This window comes from Macaca nemestrina, chromosome 11 (genome assembly GCF_043159975.1).
Source record: "Macaca nemestrina isolate mMacNem1 chromosome 11, mMacNem.hap1, whole genome shotgun sequence".
NCBI classification, from domain to species: Eukaryota; Metazoa; Chordata; class Mammalia; order Primates; family Cercopithecidae; genus Macaca; species Macaca nemestrina.
This window is the reverse complement of record NC_092135.1, coordinates 127,996,896-128,023,608: the sequence shown is the minus strand read 5'-3', so window position 1 is coordinate 128,023,608 and position 26,713 is coordinate 127,996,896. Positions and strand designations below refer to the sequence as shown.

Here is a 26,713-nt window from a genome sequence, read left to right as displayed (position 1 = left end):
TTAGGATTTTATATATATGTAACCGACAGAACCTGAGATAAAGGGGAGTTTTTCACCTGCAAAAAAAGATAAAAATAAAAATAAAAAAATAAAAATAAAGAAAAAGAAAAATTAAGAACACTGAAGGGATGGTGGGAAAGATTTCTTAAAAAGAGGAGTGAGGGCCGGGCGCGGTGGCTCATGCCTGTAATCCCAGCACTTTGGGAGGCCGAGGCGGGCGGAACACGAGGTCAGGAGATCGAGACCCTCGTGGCTAACAGTGAAACCCCATCTCAAATAAAAATACAAAAAATTAGCCAGGCGTGGTGTCAGGCGCCTTTAGTCCCAGCTACTCGGGAGGCTGAGGTAGGAGAATGGCATGAACCCAGGAGGCGGAGCTTGCAGTGAACCGAGATTGCACCACTGCCCTCCAGCCTGGGCGACAGAGCACGATTCTGTCTCAAAAAAAAAAAAAAAAAAAAAAAAAGAGTAGTTAGAGGAAGGTGTGCGCCTAAGTTAGACTTGAGGGCAAAGTCTGAAGAACGTCAACAACGTAAGTATTCTTTAGGAAGCCGAATGCCAGGAGCACTCCTAAGGGTAATTTACTAAAATAAAAAGGTAAACAGATATTCAGCCTGTTGAGGCTTACAAATGAGAGAAATGAAGCATGCTTGTAAAATACCAGACCCTCAAAGGAAAGAAAATGCTAAAAAAGACAAAGTTTTAAAGGCTGTAGAGTGAAAATTAAAACATTCTAACTTACTTGAGGTAGATGAAAATAGAAAATCACGTAAGATTAGAACAGATTATATTTTTGACCACTCATGTTAGGAAGTGAAGAAATGTCAGGATCATAAATCTTAAAGCTGGCCAGGCGCGGTGGCTCAAGTCTATAATCCCAGCACTTTGTGAGGTCGAGGCTGCTGGATCACCTGATGTCAGTAGCTGGAGACCAGCCTGGCCAACATGGCAAAACCCCGTCTCTACTAAAAACACACAAAAAATTGGACAGGCGTGGTGGTCGGCGCCTGTAATCCCAGCACTTTGGGAGGCTGAGGCCGGTGGATCACTGGAGGTCAGGAGTTTGAGACCAGCCTGGCCAACATGGCAAAACCCTGTCTCTACTAAAAACACAAAAATTAGCTGGGTGTGGTGGCACACACCTGTAATTCTGTGCTGGCACAAGCCAGCTACTCAGGAGGCTGAGGCAGGAGAATCGCTTGAACCCAGGAGGCAGAGGTTGCAGTGAGCTGAGTTTGCGCCACTGCACTCCAGCCAGGGCAACAGAGGGAGACTCCCTCTTGATAAATAAATAAACAAATAAATCTTAAAGCCAATGGAAAAATCAATAATCCGTTTAAAAAAGGTATGAAGCCGGGAGCGGTGGCTCATGCCTGTAATCCCAGCACTGTGGGAGGCCGAGGCAGGCGGATCACGAGGTCAAGAGATCGAGACCATCCTGGCCAGCATGGTGAAACAAGGTCGCGGTGAGCTGAGATCGCGCCACTGCACTCCAGCCTGGCGACAGAGCGAGACTCGGTCTCAAAAAAAAAAAAAATGTACAAAAAAGGATGACTTTCAGTATTTCATAAATCACCAAATGAGCAAAAACCCCTAAAAACAGTTTAATTAAAAATTTGAGGCTGACTCTGGGCCCACTGCCTAGGAATTAGCCCTGCTCCGCAAGGAGCAGTACTGTTTTTAAAAAAAATTTTTTTGGACAGTCTAATATTACATTTGTAATATTTCTAAATCTTAAAAAAATATATTAACATTTATATTTTAAAAGATGCTTTTAAAAATATAAAAAATTAACTCATTACCTATTTTGTTTAAGGGCTCCTGGAAAAATCGAGGGAATGATCAATATGCACACCAAAACAAATATATACAAACTTCTAAATTTCATTTTATAGGAATAGAATAGTATCTATTGCAAGCGCAGGGTGCATGAATAACTCAGTGACAGGCATAAGCTCAGCCAGGATTAGAAACGTCTTCCCAATGGAGGCCCCGCTCAAGTTGAGAATTTCATGGACACAGTAAATCATCCAAAAGCCCACCTTCAAATAACCAAAGTAGGCATAAAAATAGGCCGATGGTTACTTTGGAGATAATATAATCCTCGGTCTTATTGTTGTGGAGCAGATGTCATTATGGGTGGGGCTGAAGCGCAGAGCAGCTGAAACATTTTTATACCACCACCCGCACACTTTCAATGGGATAGAAGGGACTCAAAAAGGTAAGAGAAGAGCTCCCAATCGTCAACTGCTACTAGAAATAACTAACTTTTGATGTGGCCATGGCACGCGTAAAGGCCACAAAGAGATTTATAAAATTCTCCATGATTAATTCCTATCCTGGAAAAGAGGCAATCTCCTTTTCCCCTCCCTAGCCGGCTCCTCCTTGGGACACTTGGTTGAGTCTTTCTTTCCCTCCTTCTCACGCTGAGGTGAGGCCGCACGCAAGCCTGGGACGCCCGTTTTCCTCTTCGCGCGGAGGGAACTCTACGGGTAGGAAGCCGGGGTGGCGGGAAAGGAGCGCGCGGCACCGCGGGGAGGCAGAGAAGGCTTGCCAGGGACTAGCCGGGCTCGGGGAGAGCAGGGACACGCGGGCCGCCGGACCAAGGAGGCCGAGGTGACGAGGAAAATCTCCCGGCGCGGAGCCGGGACCGGGCGCTTCCGGCGGGCTACGGCTGCTCTCGGCCTAGCACAGCCTGGGTCCCGGGCCCCAACCGGGCCAGGTAGGGAGTTAGGAGAGAGGGTAAACCGGGGCTCGCACTTGCCTGAGATCGGGTGACCAGTAACTGGTAATAGTCTTTGCTCGGCGCCGGGCCTTGTCCTACAGTTTCAAACAGAGTCTCCGGCAGCCTCGACGCCATCTTGGGACGCCACCGCCGTCGCTAAGACAACCAGGAAGGGGCGGGGCTTGGTCGGGGTCAAGGGGCCAAAGCCCTAGTTTAAATTGAACCACGCTTATGAGCTGGCAGAAGGATTTCTAACTTGGGGCGATTCTCCCCTTCTCCAAGGGTCTCAGGGAACCCTGATCCGTGAAATTTCCAGCTCCAGGTCCCGGGTGACCCGAAGGGGAATTAGTTCCTGCTACCACGGAGGGGAGGGGGTGATCCCGGCGGAGGGATACCAAGTGGAGCTCCACAGTCCCCTTCCTGGTCCCTCGAAGGGATCGGGCGGAGATCGGTGGCTGCTGGGAGAGTCGAGCCGGGCGGCAGGGGAGGGAGGGGCGATGTGATGGGCCGCCAGTAGGCAGCGGGGCCGGTCCCGCGGACGAGCCCGTCAACCAGAGCCCGAGGGCAAAGTAGTTCCCCGAGGGTGTCAGAGCGGGCGGGGAGGGAGGCGGCACGGGCGGAGGCGCACGCCGAGCGCGGTGCTGCGGCTCAGCTGATAATTGAAGGAACCCGGAGCCGCCGCTGCCGCCGCCGCTGGGGGGGGTGGGGGGAGCTAGTGGAAGTTACTGCCGCGCCACCGAGTCCGGACCGGAGACTTTGGGGCCTAACTAGGTAATTGGGGCGCAGCTCCGGGCGGCGGGGGCAAGCCTGGGGGGAGGGGGCCAGCTGAGGGTTTGGGGGGGCGGGGGGAGGAGCTGGAACAGAAAGTCCCAGGAAGCCCGGTTGTGTCATCGCCGCGATTCGGCCCCCGCTTGGCCTGCTCCCGGCGCCGGCGGCGGCGGAGCCGCGGAAGGACCGGGCCGGGGGTGGACGGGAGAGACGCTCGAGGGCCGCCGCGGCCGGAGGGACCGGGGCCCGGCGGGAGGCAGGGGTCGCTGGGTCCCTCCTCCGGCTCCCCGCAATGAGAAGGGCCCTTCAGAGAACCGGGGTAAGGCTTGCGGGTGTTGGGGAGCTCGGCGGGGGTCGAGAGGGGCCGGAAGTGGGCTTTGGAGCTTGGAGGGTGTCTGGGAAGAGAGAAAGTGGGGGGCCGGAAGTGCAGGTGGGGGGTGTGAAGACGGCAAGGGTTCCCCGGAAATGGGACGAGGGGCCCGGAAATTGGGAAAGGGGAGGCTCCGGGTCTGTGGACGGCCCGGAAATGGAAACTAGGGAGCAGCTCGAGTGACAACAGTTGTGGGAAGCGAGGGTCAGAGGAGGGAGAGGCCGGAGTGACTTTAGACCGCAGTAAGGGGTTTCCTGCCCAGGGGGGGCGAGGGACGGTTGAGGGAGGGCGAGCCCGGAGACGGGGTCTGCGCGGGGCAGTTTTTTAAGCCGTGGGAAGTTGAGGCTGAGGGAGGATGATGACGAGGGGGGCATGCAGGGAGGCCTAAAGAAGCCAAGAAACTTGACTGAGAGGAATAGAGTATCCTTTTAAATAGATCAGAATGGAAATTGGTGGTAGGTGGGTTTAACTAGGACTTGGGGGAGGGAGGTGGGCCAATTGTCACCCCAATCGTATTAGCATTCAGAGCGAGTCAGGCGATTAATTTATTTATATGTGGATTACATAAAACCTATTACAACGTTTGTCCATCAGTGCAGCCCCTCTCCTTCCTTCTCCATAGTGAGTGGGTTTTCTAGTACAGGAACAAGTTGGAGGGGAGTTCGAATAACGAAGGTAGTAAAACCTCAAATCCTGTCTTCCCCAGCGTCTTTCCCTTCCTCAGAATAAGAAATCCTTCGTTTCTTAGACGGAAAAATACGGAAAAACATAAAAGCACATGGAAATGGGGGGAAATCACACGTTTGAACTGCTGGTGGGGGACAGGAGAGAATTGGTTACCTTACGTGGTGAGGAGAGAACGGAAGGGGCAGCTTCCAAACCCTTAAGACAGATCTGTTTGTTTTTTTGATAATGCTGTTTTACTTTGTCTGGGGGAGGTTTAGCCTAAGCATCGAGTCTGGTGGTGGGCATAGTTTAATTGCTTCGTTAGTTAACTCGGGGAGGGAATGTGGCTGTGTGTAAAGGTTGGGCCGGGGCGGGGGGGCGGGGGGGCGGGTACGGTTAATAGCGCAGTGAATCCGTTCTAAGTGGACGTCTAACTGCTCTCCTGCTGTCTCCCTTCCTAGTCGCGGTCCTCGATCTTGTCTGGGCTGCCAGATCACCCGATCTCCGGGCTTTACTCCGTTTTGTAGGCCCTTTAGTGATGTGTTTAACTTTCTATTCCTCTCGAGACTCTCATTACATATTTTTGGCATTTCATTTTTTAAAGACCTAGCAAGTTGAGGCTCAGAGTCTCCTCTTTAAAAACCAAACAAAAAATACGGGGTAGAAAGTTGAAAGAGCTATTGAGTGGGGTAAAAAACCGACGCTCAGAACAAAGGTCCTAGTTGTGTTAGAAAAAAAGGCAAGAGGCCTGTATATGAGGCCTGTGTGTGTCGCATTTACACCCCGGGGGGGGGGGTTGAGGAATGGAATTAGTAGAGGTTTAGAGACAATAAATTGTAGAGGATTTTATTGAGGCTGATTTTCATATTTATCACATGGAAAGTGATCAATATTAAGTGGAAGTTTTAAAGTATACAAAATTTCTAATTCTTTCTTTTGACACTTCCTCCTGTGTGTTCAGCCCCAGAAATGTTGAACTACTGTAACTATCTTTGTGAGATTGAGGGAGTTTTTATTTCATTTATTTTAAGCTTAAGAGTACATAACATGATTGGGGTTTGTGGGCTTTGTACACGTCTGCCCTTTCTATGAATGTGCCAGTATCCATAAGAATTGGAAAACTGTAATTAAGATTATCATTGTTTCCATTAAATCCCCAGTTTTTCAGGAGTGTGAGCAGTTTTTAAGTCTGTTTAGCTGACATTTATATTACTTAGTTTGTGTCTATGAACAGGCTTTTTTTTCTTTTTTTCTTTGTTTTCATTTACTTTCAAAAAGTTTGAGAACAGTTTTGGCAGTTAGAGTTCCAGAAGGTGCTAAACTGTAGTAGTTACATTTAAAAAACGGATGGGATGCTGGGTAGACCATGGTGAAATCAGTACTTTCACCTGGCAAAGCAAATTTGTAGTAATGTGTGATTCCATGTATGATTCCTTTCCCATTGTAACTTTTTTTTTTTTTTTTTTTAATTTAAAGACAGAGTCTCGCTCTGTCACCCGGGCTGGAGTGCAGTGGTGCAGTCTAGGCTCACTGCAACCTCTGCCTCCTGGTTCAAGTGATTCTCCTGCCTCAGCCTCCTGAGTAGCTGGGATTACAGGCACGCGCCACCATGCCCGGCTAATTTTTGCGTTTTTAGTAGAGACAGAGTTTCACCATGTTGGCCACCTCGGGTGATCCGCCCGCCTTGGTTTCCCAAAGTGCTGGGATTACAGGCGAGAGCCACTGCACCGGCCCCAGTGTAACTTTTAAGATTATTGTATTTATGTTATCTAGACAAGGTTTTAATATCCTGCTTTGTTTTAGGGTTGTCATCTTAGCAAAGAAAACATCACTGGCTTGGAAATTCACACACTACCGATTAGTAGCTTTGTGACCTTGAGCTAGTCACTTAACCTATCTGGTCTTCATTTATTTTATCTGTAAAATGGGAGTGGGTAATCTCTATTTTACCTCACTGGGTGGTTGTGAAACCCAGCAGATGTAATGACTGTGGGAAAAAAACAACATGCTAAATAAATTAATTTTAGAAAATTACATTAGCTGTTTTGAGTTCATTTTTAAAAGATACAGCTTCTCATTAGTGGTGGTGGTCCGTGGGGCAGGGGAGATTTAATGTAAAGTAGGTTGAAGGTACAAAGTTATAGAACTTTATAATTTGAAATTGCTGCTTAATTGGTAGTAGAATTTGGGTCTAATTTTTGTCTTTTTAAAGTTACCTTCTTTTTTTGACATCAGCATGCCAGATACTTGTTTGCCATCATTCTACCTAATAAACTTGTTTATCTGTTTAAAGAAACTTCAAATTTGTTTACGTTTTTTATTGACAAAATTCGTACCTTTTCTGGTTTGTGACTCATGAAATTGGCTTAATGTAAGAGATTACAATTAGAGAATAATGCTTCTGAATCCTGGTCACTGTTTTCTACAGAACCTACGGAACTTTCCCTCCTTTTAAGTGGCTGGGTAGGGATCTTTTTGAGCAAATGTGATACCAGTTGCTCCTTTATTTTTTTGTTTGCTATTTGGTGGACTCAAGTCAAAACAGCAACCTGCTTGGTTTTTTTATCTTCACTGAAATCGCTCCTTGCAATTGCTTGTTTGACATGGAGTTTTCCCTCTTTTAAATCAAGCAAGCACCCACTATGTACAGAAAAACATAGAAGATAAAGGATGTAAAGAACAACTTACAATTCATCCCTTCAAATTGCTTCCTCAAACAAGTTTTTATCTGTGATCTTTATATTTCTGATTATCTGTACTTGCTTCATTTCTGCATTACAATATTGTATTTGTTGACACGTGTTGCTTTTGTTTCCCTGACTGGATTATAGGCTTCCTGAGGGCAAGGATGATTTCATATCAATGTGGTATGTGTGAAGGTATGCTAATAAACCTGATTGGTCTGGGTGAGGTGGCACTGGAGGTGGGGAGTTGGGAGGCAGGAGGCGGGAGGATCTCTTGAAGCTTGGAGTTGTAGCCCAGGCAACATAGTGAGACTGTCTCCCCAAAAAAGAAAAAATTAGCAGGGCATGGTGGCATGCGTCAGTAGTTCTAGGCAACTCTGGAGGCTGGCGCGGAAGGATTGCTTGAACCCAGAGATTCGAAGTTAATAGTTATGATCACGCCACTGCACTCCAACCTGCTTGGAAGGGTTCTTTGACCCCAGCAGATTCTTCAGAATGCTTTCTGTTGGTTGGTTCAGTGATCATGGCCTCTTCACATCTCCCCTGACTAATGTGCCATTAAAGTGCCTGGATGGATATCAACTGTCACTGCCATGTTTTAGTGTTAAGCCAGTGGCTTATTCTGTGCCACTTTTTTCATAGGCCAAGCTTTAGTTAATAAGGCCAAGCTTGAGGGGAGTCCAGGCCAAATAGGGTGGAAGAGTAAAAATCTGGTGGACATTACAGAATAAATATAATTTTTAGATTGTTGTATATAATCTTAGTGCTTGGTAATTTTTTTTTGAGACAGAGTCTCGCTCTCTCGCTTAGGCTGGAGTGCAGTGGCGCAATCTCGGCTCACTGCAAGCTCTGCCTTCTGGGTTCACGCCATTCTCCTACCTCAGCCTCCCAAGTAGCTGGGACTACAGGTGCCCGCCACCATGCCCTGCTAATTTTTTTATATTTTTAGTAGAGATGGGGTTTCACTGTGTTAGCCAGGATGGTCTCGATCTCCTGATCTCGTGATCCCCCCGCCTCAGCCTCCCAAAATGCTGGGATTGCAGGCGTGAGCCACCGCACCCGGCCAGTGCCTGGTAATTCTTAACGTGTAGTGTAGTATAGTGTAATGTAAGCTTTACTGGTGTATTTTCTTTTGGTACTTGTGTATCATTTCAGCAGCTGTGTTACAGACTTGAAGACATAACCTCAAAGCAGCTGTTCTCTACCTCTCTGCTGGGTTTCTCTGTGCATAATGGATGCTTGCTGTTATTTGTAATAAATAGATAAGTATACTGATGCTAGACCTGTCCCTTGATTTTTTTTTTTTTTTTTAAGGTAAAATTTAACTCAGCTAATGTCTTGGATTTTTAAAAAATGTAGTTCTTTAATATCCTCACTTACTGATAATTTTAGGTTGTTGGCAAAAAGAGGTTTCCTAGACTGAAATAAGTCTGTTCAGTCATTTTTCTCTGAGGCCTTTTAGATTTTGGTTGTTTCTTGTGATTTCAGTGATTTCATTAAATCATTGGATAGAAGAAAAAGGAACTTAACTCATTGTTCAGGCTTACATGCTTTTTTCTTGAGAATGCAGAAGCTATTGGCAGTAGTCAGTTTCATGGTTATGCTTGTTTGTTTGTTGAGACGGAGTCTCACTCTTGTCGCCCAGGCTGAGTGCAGTGGCGCAATCTCGGCTCACTGCAGCCTCCACCTTCCAGGTTCAAGCAATTGTCCTGCTTCAGCCTCCCAAGTACTGGGATCACAGACAGGCGCCACCATGCCCGGCTATCATGGTTATGCTTGATTTAAAAAGTCATTCAGGTGGTCTAGAGTGAAAAATACCTGCTACTCTGTGTTTTCCTTAATAGCACTGTTCAAGTGATTGTCTGATTTGAAGGCAAGACTTAGGTTCCAGTCCTAGCTGTGCACTTCCCATCTTTGTAACCTTGGGCAAATAATTTAACTTAGTACTTTGTGAGCTTCAAGTGCCTAATCTGAAAAATCTGATTATTACTACCTAACCTAGAGTCAATTGTCATTTATATGCTAGACATTCTGTATTTAGATTAGGCTCCACAGATGTATTGGAACACAAAGCCCTTTCTCCATTTGTTTACAGTATTGTCGGCCATTGCCTCATTTGTGAAAACTCTTTTAACTCGAACATACCTCTGTTATATGCATACGTATCCTACTTGAAACATTTGACCAGACCCAGTGGCTCATGCCTGTAATTCCAGAACTTTGGGAGGCTGAGGCAGGAGGATCGCTTGAGCCCAGGAGTTTGAGACTAGCCTGAGCAACTTAGTAGAGACCTTGTGGCTACTAAAAATCAAAAATTAGCTGGGCATGGTGGCACATGCCTGTAGTCTCAGCTACCTGGGAGGCTGAGGTGAAAGGATTGCTTGAGCCTGGGAGATCAAAGCTGTGGTGAGCTCGAATTGTGCCACTGCACTCCAGCCTGGGAGACAGAGTGAGACCCTGTCTCAAAAAAAAATTTTTTTTTTTTTTTGTTTAATATACAATTGTATTCCTTAGTTGATTATGAATTCTTTAAAGTCCTTAGCCTCCACCCTTCTTTTTTAAACTTTTACAAGAACACTAATCCCAAGCAGTGTCCCTTTTTGTTTCTGCATCTAGCACAGTACCTGGTCCATAATAGGGATTAAGTGTTTGTTGATAGAATAAGTCTTGTGAAAATAAAATAAGATACTTTAAGTGGAAATATTTCGTAATGGCTTAATGTCCTGTTTTTTAAATTTTGATTCATATTTTGCATCGTTAATGCTGAAATGATTGAGACTTTTAGTCAGTATATATTTGGAGACTGCAAGTTACTTTAAATCATACATTTTAAAAGGAATTAGGGCAAGCCATTTTGTTATTCTTTAATTGGACATTATGTGCATATAATAGTTGATAGTTTAAAGTACATTGAAGACCTAAATAAGTTTTTTTTGAGATTGAGTCTCGCTCTGTTGTCCAGGTTGGAGTGCAGTGGCGCAATCTTGGCTCACTTGTAAACTCCACCTCCTGGGTTCAAGCAATCCTCCTGCCTCAGCCTCCCCAGAGCTGGGATACAGGCGCTTGCCACCACACCCAGCTAATTTTTTGTATTTTTGGTAGAGACAGGTTTCACCATGTTGGCCAGGCTGGTCTTGAACTCCGGACCTCACGTGATACACCCGCGTTGGCCTCCCAAAGTGCTGGGATTACAAGAATGAGCCACTGCGCCTAACTGATATGTTTTAATACAGTGCTAACTGATTAGTGTCTGCAATTTATAATAGTATACATCATTCTAGTTTATTCTGTTTGTTTCTTTTTAGAGAGCATGTACATATTTCTATAAATATGGTGTTATTACCTATACATAGATTTTTGAAGGCTATTTATAAGCGTAAGTGTCCATCAGCAAGCCTTCAAGACTTGAAGTTACAGCATTTCAGTGTGTATTTTAATCAACTTGTTGGCTGTCATAACCAATGAGTTCTACCCTGACTTCAAAACTCCTACTCATTCTGCCTGTGGGCAGTGCTCTGAATAAATAGATGTACCTTGTGCTGTCTTCTTAAGGTCAGATTAACTTAAAGTTTTTATATTGGTAAACGTGTGATGCCCTGGAAACCTAAAGTGAGTTTTCACAGTAGCCCATCTCTTGAAATTCTCTCTTCAGTTGTAATTTAAGCTGCTTTGTGTCCTTAGAGAGCAGGTTCATAGAGATCATATGAAGGTCCCCTACTTTTTTTGATTCTCAAAAACCAAGTGCTTCTAGTAGCCTTGTAAATAGGAAATATATGCAAATACTACCAACTTCTAAGACCCCAGTGTTTCGTAATTCTGTTTGTTTTGCATCCTTGGCTGCAATCAGATTGAACTGTTTCTTCCTCTCTGAACACACCCAGCAACTTTTTAGCGTTTTTGCTTTGGTTTTTTGTCTACTTGAATTGATACCCCTTCCACATCTTGTATCTCTTTATTATTATTATTATTATTATTTGTTTTATTTTTTGAGGCAGAGTTTTGCTTTGTCGCCCAGGCTGGAGTGCAGTGGCGCGATCTCAGCTCACTGCAACCTCCACCACCTCCTTGGTTCAAGCAATTCCCCTGCCTCAACCTCCTGAGTAGCTGGGATTACAGACTGGTCTTGAACTCCTGATCTCAGGCAATTCACCTGCCTCGGCCCCCCAGAGTTGGAATTACAGGCGTGGGCCACTGCACCTGGCCTGTATCTCTTACAACTATATGTACACACACACTTGACTTTCTTCTAGTGACTCCTTTAAAATTTTTACTCCTTACTCTCCTATTCCCCTTCTGTAACATGTTTCAGGATGGCTTTCACATTCTGTCTTATATGATTAGTTGTTTACATCTTAACTTCTTAACTGCATTTTTGGCCTCTTTAAGGTAGAGATCTCATTATTTTATCTTCACAGTGTCTGGCACAAGGCTTCCAACATAATGCATTGTACATGGTAGGTGTACGTGATAGTGTGTTTTGGTGGGACACATTGAGAAACTGTGTTGTAAAATAATATTAGCATCATTTGCCATAATTTACTTGCTTGTTTTCATTTTTCAGGGGTTGGCAGCTGAGTGTAGAATATAAATTTTTCAAAATTAGGCTCATTAAAATCAGCTACTTAAGGAATTGTTAAGGCCTTAGAATAGTTAGTTGGTTACCCCGAATTTAGCATTTGGAGATTATGTTTATTAGTAGATGATGATTTATTTATCAATACATATTTATCAAGTGCTTACTGTGTGCCACAGTTGTGCTTGGCAGAATATAAAAGGAACCTGAAACTTATTCCTTGTCTTTCAAGTTCCGTTATGTTTCATATAGTTGATATTTAACTTACTCCATCACAGCTTGTCTAAAACTATATATAGGAGTATAGTATTTAGCCTAGATAAATATTCTGTAAATACTCTAAATGTAGATTTTTCTGCATTTAGAAAATCTGATATTGGAATGTAAATTAAGAAACATGAATTAGGGCATGATTTGTGGCTATACTAAATAAATTGTTGAAGCACCTTTGTTTACAAATATTCTGCCAGGCGCTGTGGCTCATTCCTGTAATTCCAGCCGTTAGGGAGGCTGAGGCAGGAGGATGATTTCAGCCCAGGAGTTTAGGAACAACCTAGGCAACACAGCAAGACATTGTTTCTACTAAAAATAAAAAAATTAGCCTGATGTGGTGGTGCATGCCTGTAGCCCCAGCTACTTGGGAGGCTGAGGCAGGAGGATCGCTTGAACCCAGGAGGTTGAGGCTGCAGTGAGTCAAGATCATGCCACTGCACTCCAGTCTGGGCCACAGAGTGAGACCCTGTCTCAAAAAACAAAAACAAATATTCATCAGCAGCTAATGTGAGTGTGTATCTGGTCCCATACAAGATCTGCCCTCTTAGAGGGTGCTGAGAAAGAAGAGATTTACAAAAGGAGATTCCTTATCTTGAAATGTACTTTGTTGTAGATGAGTTCAAACTTATAACAGCAGCACACAACATCTAACATTGTGCATATTTGTTATTGAGTACAAGATTGAGTTTTATATAGTGGGTACTTGGAAGTTTAGAGAGGTTCAGTTCTGGGTCGAAGTTACTGAGGAAGACCAAGAAGAGAGAGGGGCTTAAACTAGCCCTGATTGGAGGATGGTATAGAAGAATGGGGAGCTTAAAGGTGTAATTGTGGTGAGGATCTAATATTAAGGTAAATGAGCTCTCTGGAGTAGAGGGTCCATATGTTTGAAATCACAGGAATTGGGCTGAGATTATTGAAGTTCTTAAATGGGAGATCAAGGAATTAGATTTAACAGATTATGTTGAATGATTGTTGATCCCTGAATAGGTGATGATGTGAAAAAAGTATACAAAAATATTTATGAATGAACTGAAAATGAAAATAAAGTGCTTTTAGATGTTGTTTTTTATGACAGTGCTTCCCTTTCTGGTACTACATATAAAGGTTTTTGTGGTAAGTTTTGGAGGAGATAAAAGTAGTGAAGGTAAAATTTCTTTTTTTTTTTTTTTTTCCTGTTGTTTAAAATGTTAAATAAGCAGGAGCTGGTTTATTGTCTAAATGACTCACACCAGTCCTCTGTTGGACACACAAGTCTTCCTTTAGTGGAAGCTGCTGTTTGTTCAGTTTTTTTTGATTCAAAATACTTTTTGATACCTAATGCATGATTTTTTGTGAGTTGTCCTCAGTAATTTGTAAGTCTTATTATTGGGACTTTAAAGGGAAACTTTTGCTTAGCATTCAATACAGTGAAATTATGTTTAAAACAAAAGTGAATTGTGGTTTAAATATTTAAATACTTTTTTTTTCCTAGCCATTACTGACTCTGGGATATTTAAATACTTTAAAAAAGTATAAATTAATATTACATAGTTTAATCAAATTAAATATTCTAATAAAATGTTTGCTTTGCACTCTGCATAGTAGTTACCCCTTTGTTTTTAAAATGTTGACACATAATATGTATGTATTTTTGGGGCACTTAGTAATGTGTCAATACATACAATGTATAGTAGTCAGATCAGGGTAATTAGCATACCATCATCACAGATATTTATCATTTCTTTGTGTTGGGACGTTCAATATCTTCCCTCTAGCTCTTTGAAACTATGTATTAAACTATAGTCACCCTGCAGTGGAATAGAACAGGAGAACATACTCTTCCTATCTAGCATAATTTTATATCCTTTAACAAATACTGTTACTTTTATACAAGTAGGTACACAGGATTTTAAAAATGAGAAATTAGGTTATATGGTGCCTGAAGAGAAACTAAATTTTTTTTTTCAGTGTTCTGATAGCTATAATATTTAGCTTTTTTTTAGCAGCTTTTATTTCTAGTGTGTTCTTACAGACTTTCCTAATTGCGGTTTGGATTAATTTGATTCTTATGTAGAAAGCAGAGATGTTAGCTATGCAGATTTATGACTCAGAATTGTACCTGTTTGGGGAGTAAGGAAGGCCGTATCGTGCAACATTTTGTGGACTTACTTTAGAATAAAAATATTCGTGCAGTCTATATGTTTTACTGCTGTAGCACAAGAGTGCCTATTTTTCTGCAAAACAACCACCCAGCTTCATGTATTTTTTCCTTTATGAAACATGTGTTTTCATTTCTTCTCACCTAGGGAAAGCAGCTTAGTCTCAAGGGAATTTGACCCTGATCTCTACCTCTCCACCCCAGGTCCAAATGCATTTGTGCCCTTCCCCCAGTAGATGGCAACAAGTAGGCTGATGTTTAAGAAGATTCAGTAGTCTTAACTTTGTGATCAGACCTATTTGCTAATTATTTCTCAACTGTCATTAGTAATGTTAGTGTTGATTTTTACATTCTGGGCTCAAAATCCTTTCAGAAAACTAGACTGTTAATCGCAGAGTTCATCTTTTTTACTCTACTCTTCATCCTGCCTTTTGAAAAGTGTTGCCTTTCCAGTTGCTGATATGAACTAAGACTTGGGGAATTTCAGCCTTTGGTGTGGTGCTGTAAGATAATCTGCTTCTGCCTCTTCTAACCATCTAGTATTACTTTTCAGCTGCCTGTATATTAGGCCATGACATTTTTTCCAGGTATCTTGTCATCGCAGAAACTAAGGACTACCGAAAGGAATTACTGAAGAGATAATACACCGTCATTTTCTATCTTCATTGTGGTACCTGTTTTAATCGATACTCAGTTTGTTTCTTGAATAAGTTAAAGAATTGGTAAACTTAGGTTTGCTGGAATACCACAGTTTCTTTCTCTTCTGTAAAATGGGTCTACTGCCTAACTCGCATGTTTACTGATATTCAGCCATGGTGTTACGGTTTTGTTTCTTATTACTAAAAAAGAAAATGAAGGTGATTCATAATTACAGAGTTAACTTCTAAGAGTTTTCTGTATCTCAAGAAATTTAGAACTTTTTCATGATTCCTGCTGAGTTTATTTAAATTTTTAATGCAATAGTAAAGGATTTGGGAAGTTTTCCATATTTCTTCAGACAGTTGTAAAGTTAGGAATGGCTTAATCTATAGTTATTTTAAGGAGTGTAAAATCAAGGACTTAGTAAAACAACAGTTCTAAAAAAAATTCTGGAATTGTTTCTATTTTAAGGGCTAGTATTAGAATCATGGCACAAGGAAAGAAGTTATCTTGGTTTCAGCAACTGCTGCATTTATCTCTTAAAGGTGTTGCTTGAATTGTATGTAGCAGTACTCTCAGACCTAGAAAAGCAATCATTTAAGGCATCTCAGTGAAGTTACTCTAGCAGTGGATATAGAACTAATACATGTGAATTATAAGCAAATGGTATATATTACTAAGTTTTTTTTGTTTTTAGAGTTAGGTGTCTCACTCTGTCACCCAGGCTGGAGCATAATGGTACAATCATGGCTCACCATAGCCTTGAAAGCCCTTGGATCATGTTATCCTCCTGCCTTCACCTCCTGAGTAGCTGAGACTGTAGGCTCGCACTACCATACCTGGCTGTTTTGTATTTTTTTTGGTAAAACAGAATCTTGTTATGTTGCCCAGGCTGGTCCTGAACTCCCGGCCTCATGCAGTCCTCCTGCGTCAGCTTCTAAAATGCTGGAATTATAGGCATGTGCCACTGTACCAGACTTTTCTTTTTCTTTTTTAGATGAGGTCTCAACGCTGTCAGCCAGGTTGGAGTCTAGTGGCACAATCACTGCTTACTGCAGCCTTGACCTCCTGGGCTCAAGCGATCTTCCCACCTTAGCCTCTTGACTAGCTGGGACTACAGATGTGCACCACCACATCCAGCTAATACTTTAATTTTTTTTTTTTTTTTTTTTGGTGGAGCCAGGGCCTCCCTATGTTGCCCAGGCTGGTCTCAAAGCCTTAGGCTCAAGTGATCCTTCCACTGTGGCGTGGCCTCCCAAAATGCTGAGATTACAGGCATGAGTCACCACTCCCGGCCCTTATCAGCATATAATAAGTATTTCTGAACACTTCTTATTTCAGGCCACAGACTAAGATTTGGGATTATAAAGATACATAAAATGTAGTCCTTGGCCTGGAGTTTATAATCTTAAAGGGAGAGTGGTAAACTTGGACAAAACTAACATAAAATCTCTTTTTTTTTTTTTTGAGACAGAATCTCACTCTGTCACCCAAGCTGGAGTATAGTGGCGTGATCTCAGCTCACTACAACCTCGGCCTCCCAGGTTCAAGTGGTTCTCCTGCCTCAGCCTCCTCAGTAGGTGGGACCACAGGCATGTGCCACTGTGACTGGCTAATTTTTTTTATTTTTTGTAGAGGGATCTCACTGTGTTGCCCAGGTTAGTCTTGAACTCCTGGCCTCAAGTGATCTGCCCACCTCGGCCTCCCAGAGTGCTGGGATTACAGGCGTGAGCCATCATGTCTGGCCGCATAACTTCCCAAAGTGCTGGGATTACAGGTGTAAGTCACCATACCCAGCAGCATAAAATCTCTTAAACTGAGGCCGGGCGCGGTGGCTCAAGCCTGTAATCCCAGCACTTTGGGAGGCCGAGACGGGCGGATCACAAGGTCAGGAGATCGAGACCATCCTGGCTAACACGGTGAAACCCCGTCTCTACTAAAAAATACAAAAACCTAGCCGGGCGAGGTGGCGGGCGTTTGTAGTCCCAGCTACTGGGGAGGCTGAGGCAGGAGAATGGCGTGAACCCGGGAGGCGGAGCTTGCAGTGAGCTGAGATCTGGGCGACAAAGCGAGACTCTGTCTCAACAACAACAAAAAAAATCTCTTAAACTGAATTGTGAGACATTATGCAGATGCTTTATAAGATGACCGACTGTTTGGAATAAAGAATATGGCAAAAATATTACCAAGATATTTCTCAGAATAGTTACATTATTTGCATCTGTATGTATTTGCCCACCTTGAATTCAGAATTAAATTCCTGGTTCCCTTTTTGATGTGTCACTATAAAAGGTATATAATATGGTCTAATGATCTAGGTTAGCCCACTGATGTGGAAGATGAATAAGAATATTAAGAAAAGGCATCTTGAATAATATTAGCAACTAACGTGTATTGAATTCTTCCCTTGGCTCAGGGCTGGGCCCGTGGTACTTTATATAGGTTAGCACAGTGTCTGTGGATGGAGGATAATGTGATAATGTCTAAATAATAGTAAGTTTAGTGAAGTGGTTAAGAGCGAACACTGAGATTCAGTTTAAATCTAGGCTGCAACATTACTAGTTGAAGAACCTTTTTTTTTTTTTGACACTAGTTCTCCCATCTGTGAAATGGGAGTAAAAATAGTATTTATATCCTGATTATTATGAGGATTAAATTAGTTAATATATGTAAAACATTTTAAACAATGCCTGGTATAGGATAAGTGCTTGCATTTAAGCTATTATTATTGTTATTTTTTTCTAGAGATAAGGTCTCTCTCTGTTGTTTAGACTGGAGTGCAGTTGTGTGATCATATCTCACTGCAGCTTCGAACTTGTGGGCTCCAGTGGTCCTCTCACCTTGGCTGCCGAGTAGCCACCATGCCTGGTTAATTTTTTTTTTATTGTAGGGATGAAATCTTGCTACGTTGCCCAGGCTGATCTTGAACTCTTGGCCTCAAGCAATCTTCTTGCCTCAGCTTCCTCAGCATTGTCAGATGTATTTTTAGTAACCATTCCTTTTGAGAGACAGTGTTTTTATTTTCCTTTCCTTTGCATCTGAAAAGACAGTTTTGAGAAGGTGGATTTTTCTGATACTGTCTTGGAATTATTTGAGTGGTAGAAATTTAGAATTGAAATGAGATCATTGCGAGAATTACGGACTCTGCAGCAGGATGAACTTGGGTTTTCCTTGTTGTTTTACCTTGAGCATGTTACTGTGTAAAATATAGAAAATACCTACTTTTCAGGATTCTTCTCAGGTTTTAATGAGTAAATGAAGTTCTTACCTAGCACAGCGCCTGGTTCTCAGTTAAGTGATCAAATAGTATTTGTTTTATTGTAAATGTTAATAGTTCTCCTAAATGGTACCTTATTTTCACAGTTGGTGGAAATGTATAAAGTTACAGTCAACAGTGTATATATATTTTTAAGATGTTATAATTGAGGTTATGAGTAAATTTAATGGACAATTAAAGTGGAACCTAAAAATTGAAAGGAAAAATAACCCTGACCCGGATTACACACTTAGAAAAGTTTTGTGGGGGGCCGTTTCTAAATTTGATTCAAGTTCAAGTGTTTTATCACTGCTAATTATAGTCTCTTTGACTACTTACAGTTTCAAATAAATAAGGTCAGTGTTAGCAGTGTGATATGGAGTATGTTTTTTGATGTCTTTATTTTGATATAGTCACAGATTTATAAAAATCTTGCAAAAATAGTATAAGGAACATCCCATATTCCTCTTTACCTAGTTTCAAGGTCTTTTTTTTTTTTTTTTTTTTTTTTTTTTTTTTTTACTGCTGGAGGATAAATTTATTAATTTTTTTCTTTTCTTTTTTTTTTTTTTTTTTGAGACTGAGTCTTATTCTGTTGCCCAGGCTGGAGTGCAGTGGTGCGATCTCAGCTCACTGCAGCCACCACCTTCCAGGTTCAAGCAATTCTCCTGCCTCAGCCTCCTGAGTAGCAGGGACTACAGGTGCCCACCACCATGCCCAGCTAATTTTTGTGTTTTCAGTAGAGACAGGGTTTCACCACGTTGGCCAGGATGATCTCGATCTCTTGACCTTGTGATCCGCCTGCCTCAGCCTCTCAAAGTGCTGGGATTACAGGTGTGAGCCACTGCGCCCGGCCTAATTTCTTTTTTGTAATTAATGAAAATCTTTTTTTTTTTTTTGAAATAGATGTAAAACCTGATGAAGAATGATGCAGTAAACATGTTTGTTTGTTTGTTTTTTTGAGACAGTCTCGCTCCGTCAGCTAGGTTGGAGTGCAGTGGCACAATCTCAGCTCACTGCAACCTCCACCTCTTGGGCTCAAGCAGTTCTCCTGCCTCAGCCTCCAGAGTAGCTGGGATCACAGGCGTGTGCCACCATGCCCAGCTAATTTTTGTATTTTTAGTAGAGACGGGGTTTCACCATGTTGGCCAGGTTGGTCTCCAACTCCTGACTTCAGGTAATCCGCCCACCTCGGCCTCCCAAAGTGTTGAGATTACAGGCGTGAGCCACCGTGCCCGGCTATGAACACGTTTATGTGGTTCTTCAATAGTTATTATATAAGTGTTGATTTTTCAGAGTGTTCTGAATGCACTGTAATGTTTTGTTCCTGACTTGTGGCCATCATTAGTGAACGTTAGTTTATTATACTTAGCCTTAAGGCCCTCATTGGCTATTGGATACTCCTAAATAGCCTGCTTTTTATAGAACTTAATTGCTTTGTGCAGTGAGTGTGTCCTCTCCTTGCTCTGCTTGATGGGCTTCTTGGTGTTCAGGTACTGTGAGCTACACCCTCCTCCCCCAGCTTTTAATGTGCATTGAGTTGCAAAACTACTTGCTAGACTTGTGTACCTTAAGTTCAGAGTAAAGGCTTGCATTATGTGGCTTTAAGACAGTGATAATTTTGGTAGCTCAAAGGTATTTTTAAAAGTATATTCGTTATTCTCAGCACTTTGTTACCTGAAGGGATCAATAACGCTTTTGTTGTTTTTGAAGATGGTTTAGACCTCTTGTGTCTGAAAACTGCTTTAAGAGACTGCAGAGAAGACAGTAAAATAACTGAGGACCTTATTCTACAAGTGAGGGTCTGTGGTGTGCTGGGCATACATTATTGTGTATAACCTTTTGCCCTTGACTCTTTCAAAATACATCTTCTCTCTTCCTAAACGACTTTGTCTTTTTGCCTGCTATTGCTTATTAATGACTCCTACTATCTGCACCTGCCCACTTGAAGAGTTTTTTTAAACACACTTTTTTTTTTTTTTTTTTTTTGACACGGAGTTTCGCTCTTGTTGCCCAGGCTGGAGTGCAGTGGTGCAATCTCAGCTCGCTGCAACCTCTACCTCCCAGGTTCAAGCAGTTCTCCTGCCTCACCCTCCCTAGTAGCTGGGATTACAGGCATGTGCCAGCACGCCTGGCTAATTTTGTATTTTTAGTAGAGATGGGTTTCTCCATGTTGGTCAGGCTGGTCTCACACTCCCAACCTCAGGTGATCCACTTTCCTCGGCCTCCCAAAGTGCTGGGATTACAGGCGTGAGCCACTGCGCTCGGTCTAAACACACTTTTTATTTTAGGTCAGTTTCAGATTCACGGAAAAGCTTCACAGATAGAGTTCTCCTGTATTTCACATCCAGTTTCTCTTTATGAAGATCTTAACATTAGTATGGTACATTTGACACAACTAATGACCCAGTATTGACCCATTATTATTACCTGTACTTCATTTGGATTTTCACCTAATGTCTTTCTGTTCCAGGATCCCATCCAAGGTGTCACGTAACATGTATTAAATGACTTTTTAAAACATAAATGCTTTTTGAGGCATTTATTTCTGATTATAAAGTATAGAGCAACTGTTAAAATTTGAATAAAGAAAACTAAGAACCACCCCCAATTTTCCCACCTATCATGTGATGAACATTTTCCTGTTACATTATTAGTTTTTCATTAATGTGCTTTATATTTACTTAACCATAATTGTCAATCTTTTTCCCTTTGTCAGATTATTTTTTTTCTTTTGGAGGTGGAGTCTCACTCTTGCCCAGGCTGGAGTGCAGTGGCATAATTTTGGGTCACTGCAGCCTCCACCTCCTGGGTTTAAGCAGTTTTCCTGCCCAGCCTTTCAAGTAGCTGGGACTTACAGGCTCACACCACCACAGCTGGCTAATTTTTGTAATTTTAGTAGAGACAGGGTTTCACTATATTGACCAGGTTGGTTTCGAACTCCTGACCTCAGGTAATCCATCCTCCTTGGTTACCCATGCTGGGATTACAGGTGTAATCCACCACACCTGGCCAAAAACTATCACTAATAATCCTTTTTAGAAATACTAGCTTTGTACTCATATCTGTGAAGCCACGCTTTTTTGAAAAATTAAATTAAAAAAAATTTTTTTTTTTAGACAGGGTCTTGCTCAGTTGCCCAGGCTGGAGTGCAGTGGCTTCATCTTGGTTCACTGCAGCCTTCACTTCGTGGGCCCAAACGATCCTCCTGCCTCAACCCCCCTGAGTAGCTCAGACTACAGGCATACATCATGATGTCTGGCTAATTTTTTTTTTTCTTTTGTATTTTTGGCAGAGACAACATGGGGTTTCACCATGTTGCCCCGGCTGGTCTTGAACTCCTGAGCTCAAGTGATCTGCCTGCCTTGGCCTCCCAAAATGTTGGGATTACAGGTGTGAACCACCGCACCTGGCCGAAGCCATGTTTTTAAATGAAATCTTCCTCCCTTATCTTTTGTATTACCTTGGAGTATCCTGTATTAACTTGGGATACTTGTATTAACTTGTAGTATCTTTTGTATTACCCTTGTGCAGGATGTGACTCTTTGCTTTTGGTAGCCCAATGGGAAGATTCAGAAGGCTCCTTGTTGTGGCTCGCAGGCTCCTACATGGCCACCATCATCTGACATCATCTCCTGCTTTTCTTGCCTTCTACTTGCTCTTCTTGCTCCGTGAAATGTCATCTTCTAGATCTTAATGGCTGTTTCTTCATGCGTAAGGTTTTAGCTCAGATGGCCTTACTTGGTCACCCTATCCAAAATAATTCCTTTTTCTGATAGGAACCTTTTTACCTGCAAGTGAATAGAAAACTTGACCAAGAATGCCTTAAACAGATTGGGGTTTGTTTTTCCTTGCACGACATGGTTCATTTGCACAGTGGTTCCAGCAAGGGCCAGGCTCTGTGTTTTTCTGCTCTGCCATTCTAAGCAGCAAGTGGTTCTCATGGTTACTGAATGGCTGTCAAGGCTTGAAGTCATTGTGTCCATTGCATTTGAGTCAGGAAGAAGAAAAGATACTGTTGTGTTCCTATTGTTGTTTATCTAGAAAGCAAAAGTATTCCTAGAGGATGCCTAGCCTGTCTCCCTGTATGTCTTATTACTGACAACTGGATCATACTTCTGGCAAAAAAAACAAAAAACAAAAAACCCGCACACAGTAATGGTATTTTGTACACAGCCAGGTTTAGACCATTGGCTTTTAAATTCTTCTGATATGCAGTCTAATATGAATGACCTACTGTGTGCCACCACTGTATGTGAAGGCATATCTGTGTAACTGAAGTAAGTTGCAGGAGCTGTGCTTAATGATTATGCATGCTCTATTTTATTTTCTCTGTTTCATTTGAAAGTTGTAGTTAGGACCTTTTAAGTCTGGATGCCCTTAACTTTTTTTGAAGCATAGATTCTTTAGCAGTCTGAAGCTTGTGGATACCTCAGAATAATATTGTTAAATTCACAAAATTGATACCCATAAGATTAAAAAAATCAAAGATCTCAAAATGTTGAAGTCTAGCTCTCAAACTGTGAAAGCTGGTATGTAATCAGTAATATGTTTATTAGCACTGTCAGTAACGATCTAGCAGCTTCTCAGTTGAGTGTAAAGGATAGTTTGAGATATCTGCAACAATTGAATGTGATATAATATCTGTGATTTCTCTTGGTACAAACTTAAAGATACCGCCAATAATGCTGTGGTTTGTTGCTTATTCATATGAGAAAGAAATGTTAAAATTCTTTTTTTTTTTTTTTTGGGACGAAGTCTTGCTGCATCACCTAGGCTGGAGTAGTGTGGCACCATGTTGGCTCACTGCAACCTTCACCTGCCGGGTTCAAGTGATTCTGCCTCAGCCTCCCGAGTAGCTGGGACTGCAGGCACACACCACTATGCGCAGCTAAGTTTTGTATTTTTAGCAGAGACGGGATTTCACTAAATTGGCCAGGTTGGTCTTGAAATCCTGACATCAAGTGATCCACCTGCCTTTGCCCCACAAAGTGCTAGAATTTCAGGTGTGAGCCACCACGCCTGGCTTAAATTTCAATTAGAGGTTAGTGAAATTATTTCTTCTATACCACATATAAGAATCCTTGTTATGAACCAGTGGTCTAAATTGATTTCAAGCCTCTAATCTTGAAGTTGGAACAAAATAACTGGCTTTAGCCCAATCATGACTCATCGCTGAGGGCAAGGGAATAGCCCGCTTCCTGGGAGGTAAAGGCGTTTGTAGCCGGATTCTTGTAGCAGGGAAGAAAGGTGGGGTAGTTGGAATTTGGTTAGGGAACCCTGTCTGCTACCATCTTCTGTGTGTAGTCTCTGCTTCCTATTATCTTTTTCTTCTCTTCCCACTGCTTAGTTTTCCTCACAGAACTGTCTGATAATTGCTGTTTGTCTGCTGACCCTGGTAGAGTGTATGTTCCTCGAGGGAAAAGACTGTCTTATTACCTTCCAGTTCCTAAAAAGCTGTTCTGAAGTAGGGTAACAGTAAAAATAAAATTCGTTGTTTTTTTTTTTTTTCTTTTGAGACAGTCTCATTCTGTCACCCAGGCTGGAGTGCAGTGGTGCGATCTCGGCTCACTGCAGTCTCCGCCTCCCAGGTTCAAGCAGTTCTCCTCCCTCAGCCTCCCAAGTTGCTGGGTTTACAAGTGTGCACCACCACCCCGAGCTAATTTTTGTGTTTTAAGTAGAGGCAGGGGGTTTCATCATATTGACCAGACTGGTCTCCCGCTCCCGACCTCAGGTGATCCACCCGCCTTAACCTCCCAAAGTGCTGGGATTACAAGCGTAAGCCACCACGCCTGGCCAAAGTGAACCACTGTGCCTGGCCAAAGTTTTCCTTTTTATGTAAGACTTTTGAAGGCAGAAAGCATTTTCTGAACAAAATAGAATTTTTAAAAACAGCTTTATTGAGCCGGGCGCGATGGCTCATGCCTGTAATCCCAGCACTTTGGAAGGCTGAGGCGGGCAGATTACCTGAGGTCAGGAGTTCAAGACCAGCCTGGCCAACATAGTGAAACCCTGTCTCTACTAAAAATACAAAAATTAGCTGGGCGTGGTGGCACATGCCTGTAATCCCAGCTACTAGGGAGGATGAGGCAGAAGAGTTGCTTGAGCCCGGGAGACGGAGGTTGCAGTGAGCCAAGATTGTACCACTGCACTCCAGCCTGGCCAACAGAGCAAAACTGTCTCAAAAAAAAAAAAAAAAGAAAAAAGAAAACAGCTTTATTGAGAGATAATTCACATGCCATATGGTTCACCTATTTACAGTAGGGAGTCCTTTTTTTTTTTTTTTTTTTTAAAAAAGACAATCTCGCTCTGTTGCCCAGGCTGGAGTACAGTGGCACAATCTTGGCTCACTGCAACCTCTGCCTCCCGTATTCAAGCAATTTCCCCTGCCGCAGCCTCCGGAGCAGCTGGGACTACAGGCATGCGTCACCACACCCACCTAATTTTTGTATTTTTAGTAGAGACAGGGTTTCACCATGTTGGCTGGGGTGATCTCCAACACCTGACCTCAAGTGGTCCACCCCTGTTGGCCTCCCACAGTGCTGGGATTACAGGCATGAGCTACTGTGCCTGGCCAAATTCTATTAACTTTTAGGTTAAATTTTAGAATTAATGTTGTGATGTGCTGTCTTCTTAGATAAAAATCTTAACTGAAAAATACCTTAATCATCTGTAGTATGGGACTGCAAATGGAAACTGTTATTTGGATTTCTCTTTAGGAAGAAATACCCCATTGGCAATTTCAATTCACTATTTCTACTTAAATTATTTGAATTTAAACATCTTGTTAACTAGAAAATATGTTTATTGGTTATGATAGTGTCACTTAAAGAAGGTTAGATAGGAAACAGTTATTGGAAGATGCCAAATTCATTTCAGAACCAAATTCAAGTATAGTGGTGACTCTACTTTTTTGCAAAACAATTTACCAGGTTTCTGTTTGTTTTTTAATTCCTAAGTTGGAGAAGTTCAACTAAAGCAAAAATGAGATGTGATGGACTCTTAAGAGCTTCCTTTGTGTGGCAGTCTGTACATAGTGTGTTAAGATCTCAAGAATCTCTCCTTAGAAACTTAGAAGTTCTTTTGTGCAACTGTGTTTTGAATAAAGCTCTGTCAGTTAAAAACAAACAAAACAACAGAACTTCCATACACTTTCTTTTTATATGTAACGACTTGTTTTAAAAGACCTATTAGCGTCTCCTATATATTTGGCATGCAGTTTGTTTGGAAGATTATAGGTACGAATTGTGTATTTGGATTGTTTTGTCATTTCAGTTGTTTGCATGTTTCAGGCTTTCCTATCAAACCTATCCGCAGTTATATATTGCTCATTCATTCATGCCCCTAGGCCTTTCTGAAGTTCATTCTCTCTAGAACTCCCTTTTTGCCTCCCATTCTAGACCATTCCGCTTCTCTCTTGGGGAAATACCTTTTTTCATGAGTTCTTATGTACCACCATTTCCTGGAATGTGTATTGCGACCCCTAGGGCTCGGGTTGCTCTTCTGTAATAGTACTTAGAGTAGTACCTTTTACTCCAGTTACTTGTTTCCACTTTGGTCTTCCGTTGGTCTGAGCTTCCCAGCATTCTTTTAAACCTTGCATGCATCCTACCAAAGATTCCAACATCACCACTGGCTGTCTGCACACCTCACTTCAAGTTGTCTTTAAAAGAGGGCTTGGGCTAGCTCATGTCTTTCACAGCTAATAGCACAGGGTAGAATCTTTGTCTAGTTTATTCTAGCTCATTGTTGCTGGTTTTCCTGATTTTTTTTTTTCCACCTGAGGAAAACCTTAACTGTTCTGTTTTAACACTTTGGAGGTGTGGCAGTACCTCCTGTTTCTACTTCTCTTTACAGTTTTAACTATTTTTCTATTCCCTGTGGCTGAAGAAATGATTGCGTATAGAAATTTGGTGGCTAGACCGTGTGCTGTGGCTCTTGCTTGAGCTCAGGAGTTCGAGACAGGCCTGGAAATCTCATGTGTATTAAAAAAAAAAAATTGATGGCTGTGGTTTTGTTTAGCCCTCTTTTTCTTGCTTTACTGGTTTCTTAATGTTTTTATCTTTTACTTCAATAAGGAATGGGAAAAGAAAATACACCATTTTATTATTTCTTGATGATGACTTTTAGTGTATTCAGCAATACTGAGCACAGTGGCTCATGCTTTGGGAGGCCAAGGTTGGAGGAACGTTTGAAGCCAGGAATTTAAGACCAGCCTGGGCAATAGTGAGACACTTCCCAACCTCTGTCTCTACAAAAAAATATAAATAAATTAGGTGCATGTGGTGGTGCACATCTGTAATTCTGAGGTGGGACGACCACTTGAGCCCGGGAGCTGGAGGTTCCAGTGAGCTTTGATTGTGCTACTGCACTCCAGCCTGGGTGGACAGAGACTGTCTTTAAAAAAAAAAAAAAAGGCTCTCTGATACAAATTTTAGGGAACAATCTTTTTTTTATACTGTGTATTATCCCTTAAAAGTTGATTTTTTAATTACTGTATATACTATAATACAAATGGAAAGTTTGGATATGAATTTCCCCCTTTAAAAGTCAGTGTGTAAGTAAATTGGCCTGAGAGTCAGGCGACAGGAGTTCTAATTCTAATCTTTAGACACTTGAGCA

General features: G+C 42.1%; 2 protein-coding genes across 32 annotated transcripts in view; one reads left to right on the top strand and one right to left on the bottom strand.

The window, feature by feature from the left end:
• Positions 1-3,170, bottom strand: part of LOC105473961 (F-box protein 36) — an 88,503-nt gene extending 85,333 nt beyond the window's left edge. The window contains exon 1 of one of the 3 annotated variants that reach the window (XM_011728230.3): positions 2,765-3,170. In XM_011728230.3, coding sequence (XP_011726532.1) covers positions 2,765-2,860 — 96 coding nt within the window. In that variant the 5' untranslated portion in view covers positions 2,861-3,170. The remainder of the gene's footprint in view (positions 1-2,764) is intronic. The other 2 variants (XM_011728229.3, XM_011728228.3) reach the window with 2 other exon arrangements.
• The window catches only part of LOC105473959 (thyroid hormone receptor interactor 12), a 153,631-nt gene continuing 129,122 nt past the window's right edge, over positions 2,205-26,713 (top strand). For 13 of the 29 annotated variants that reach the window (XM_024790332.2, XM_024790333.2, XM_024790330.2 and 10 more), the window contains exon 1: positions 3,342-3,496. The gene's annotated coding sequence lies outside the window, so the exon portion shown is untranslated. Of the gene's footprint in view, positions 2,222-2,476; positions 2,493-2,702; positions 2,723-3,341; positions 3,497-3,585; positions 4,106-4,299; positions 4,323-7,392; positions 7,409-26,713 lie in introns of those variants that run through there. The other 16 variants (XM_024790331.2, XM_024790326.2, XM_024790325.2 and 13 more) reach the window with 11 other exon arrangements.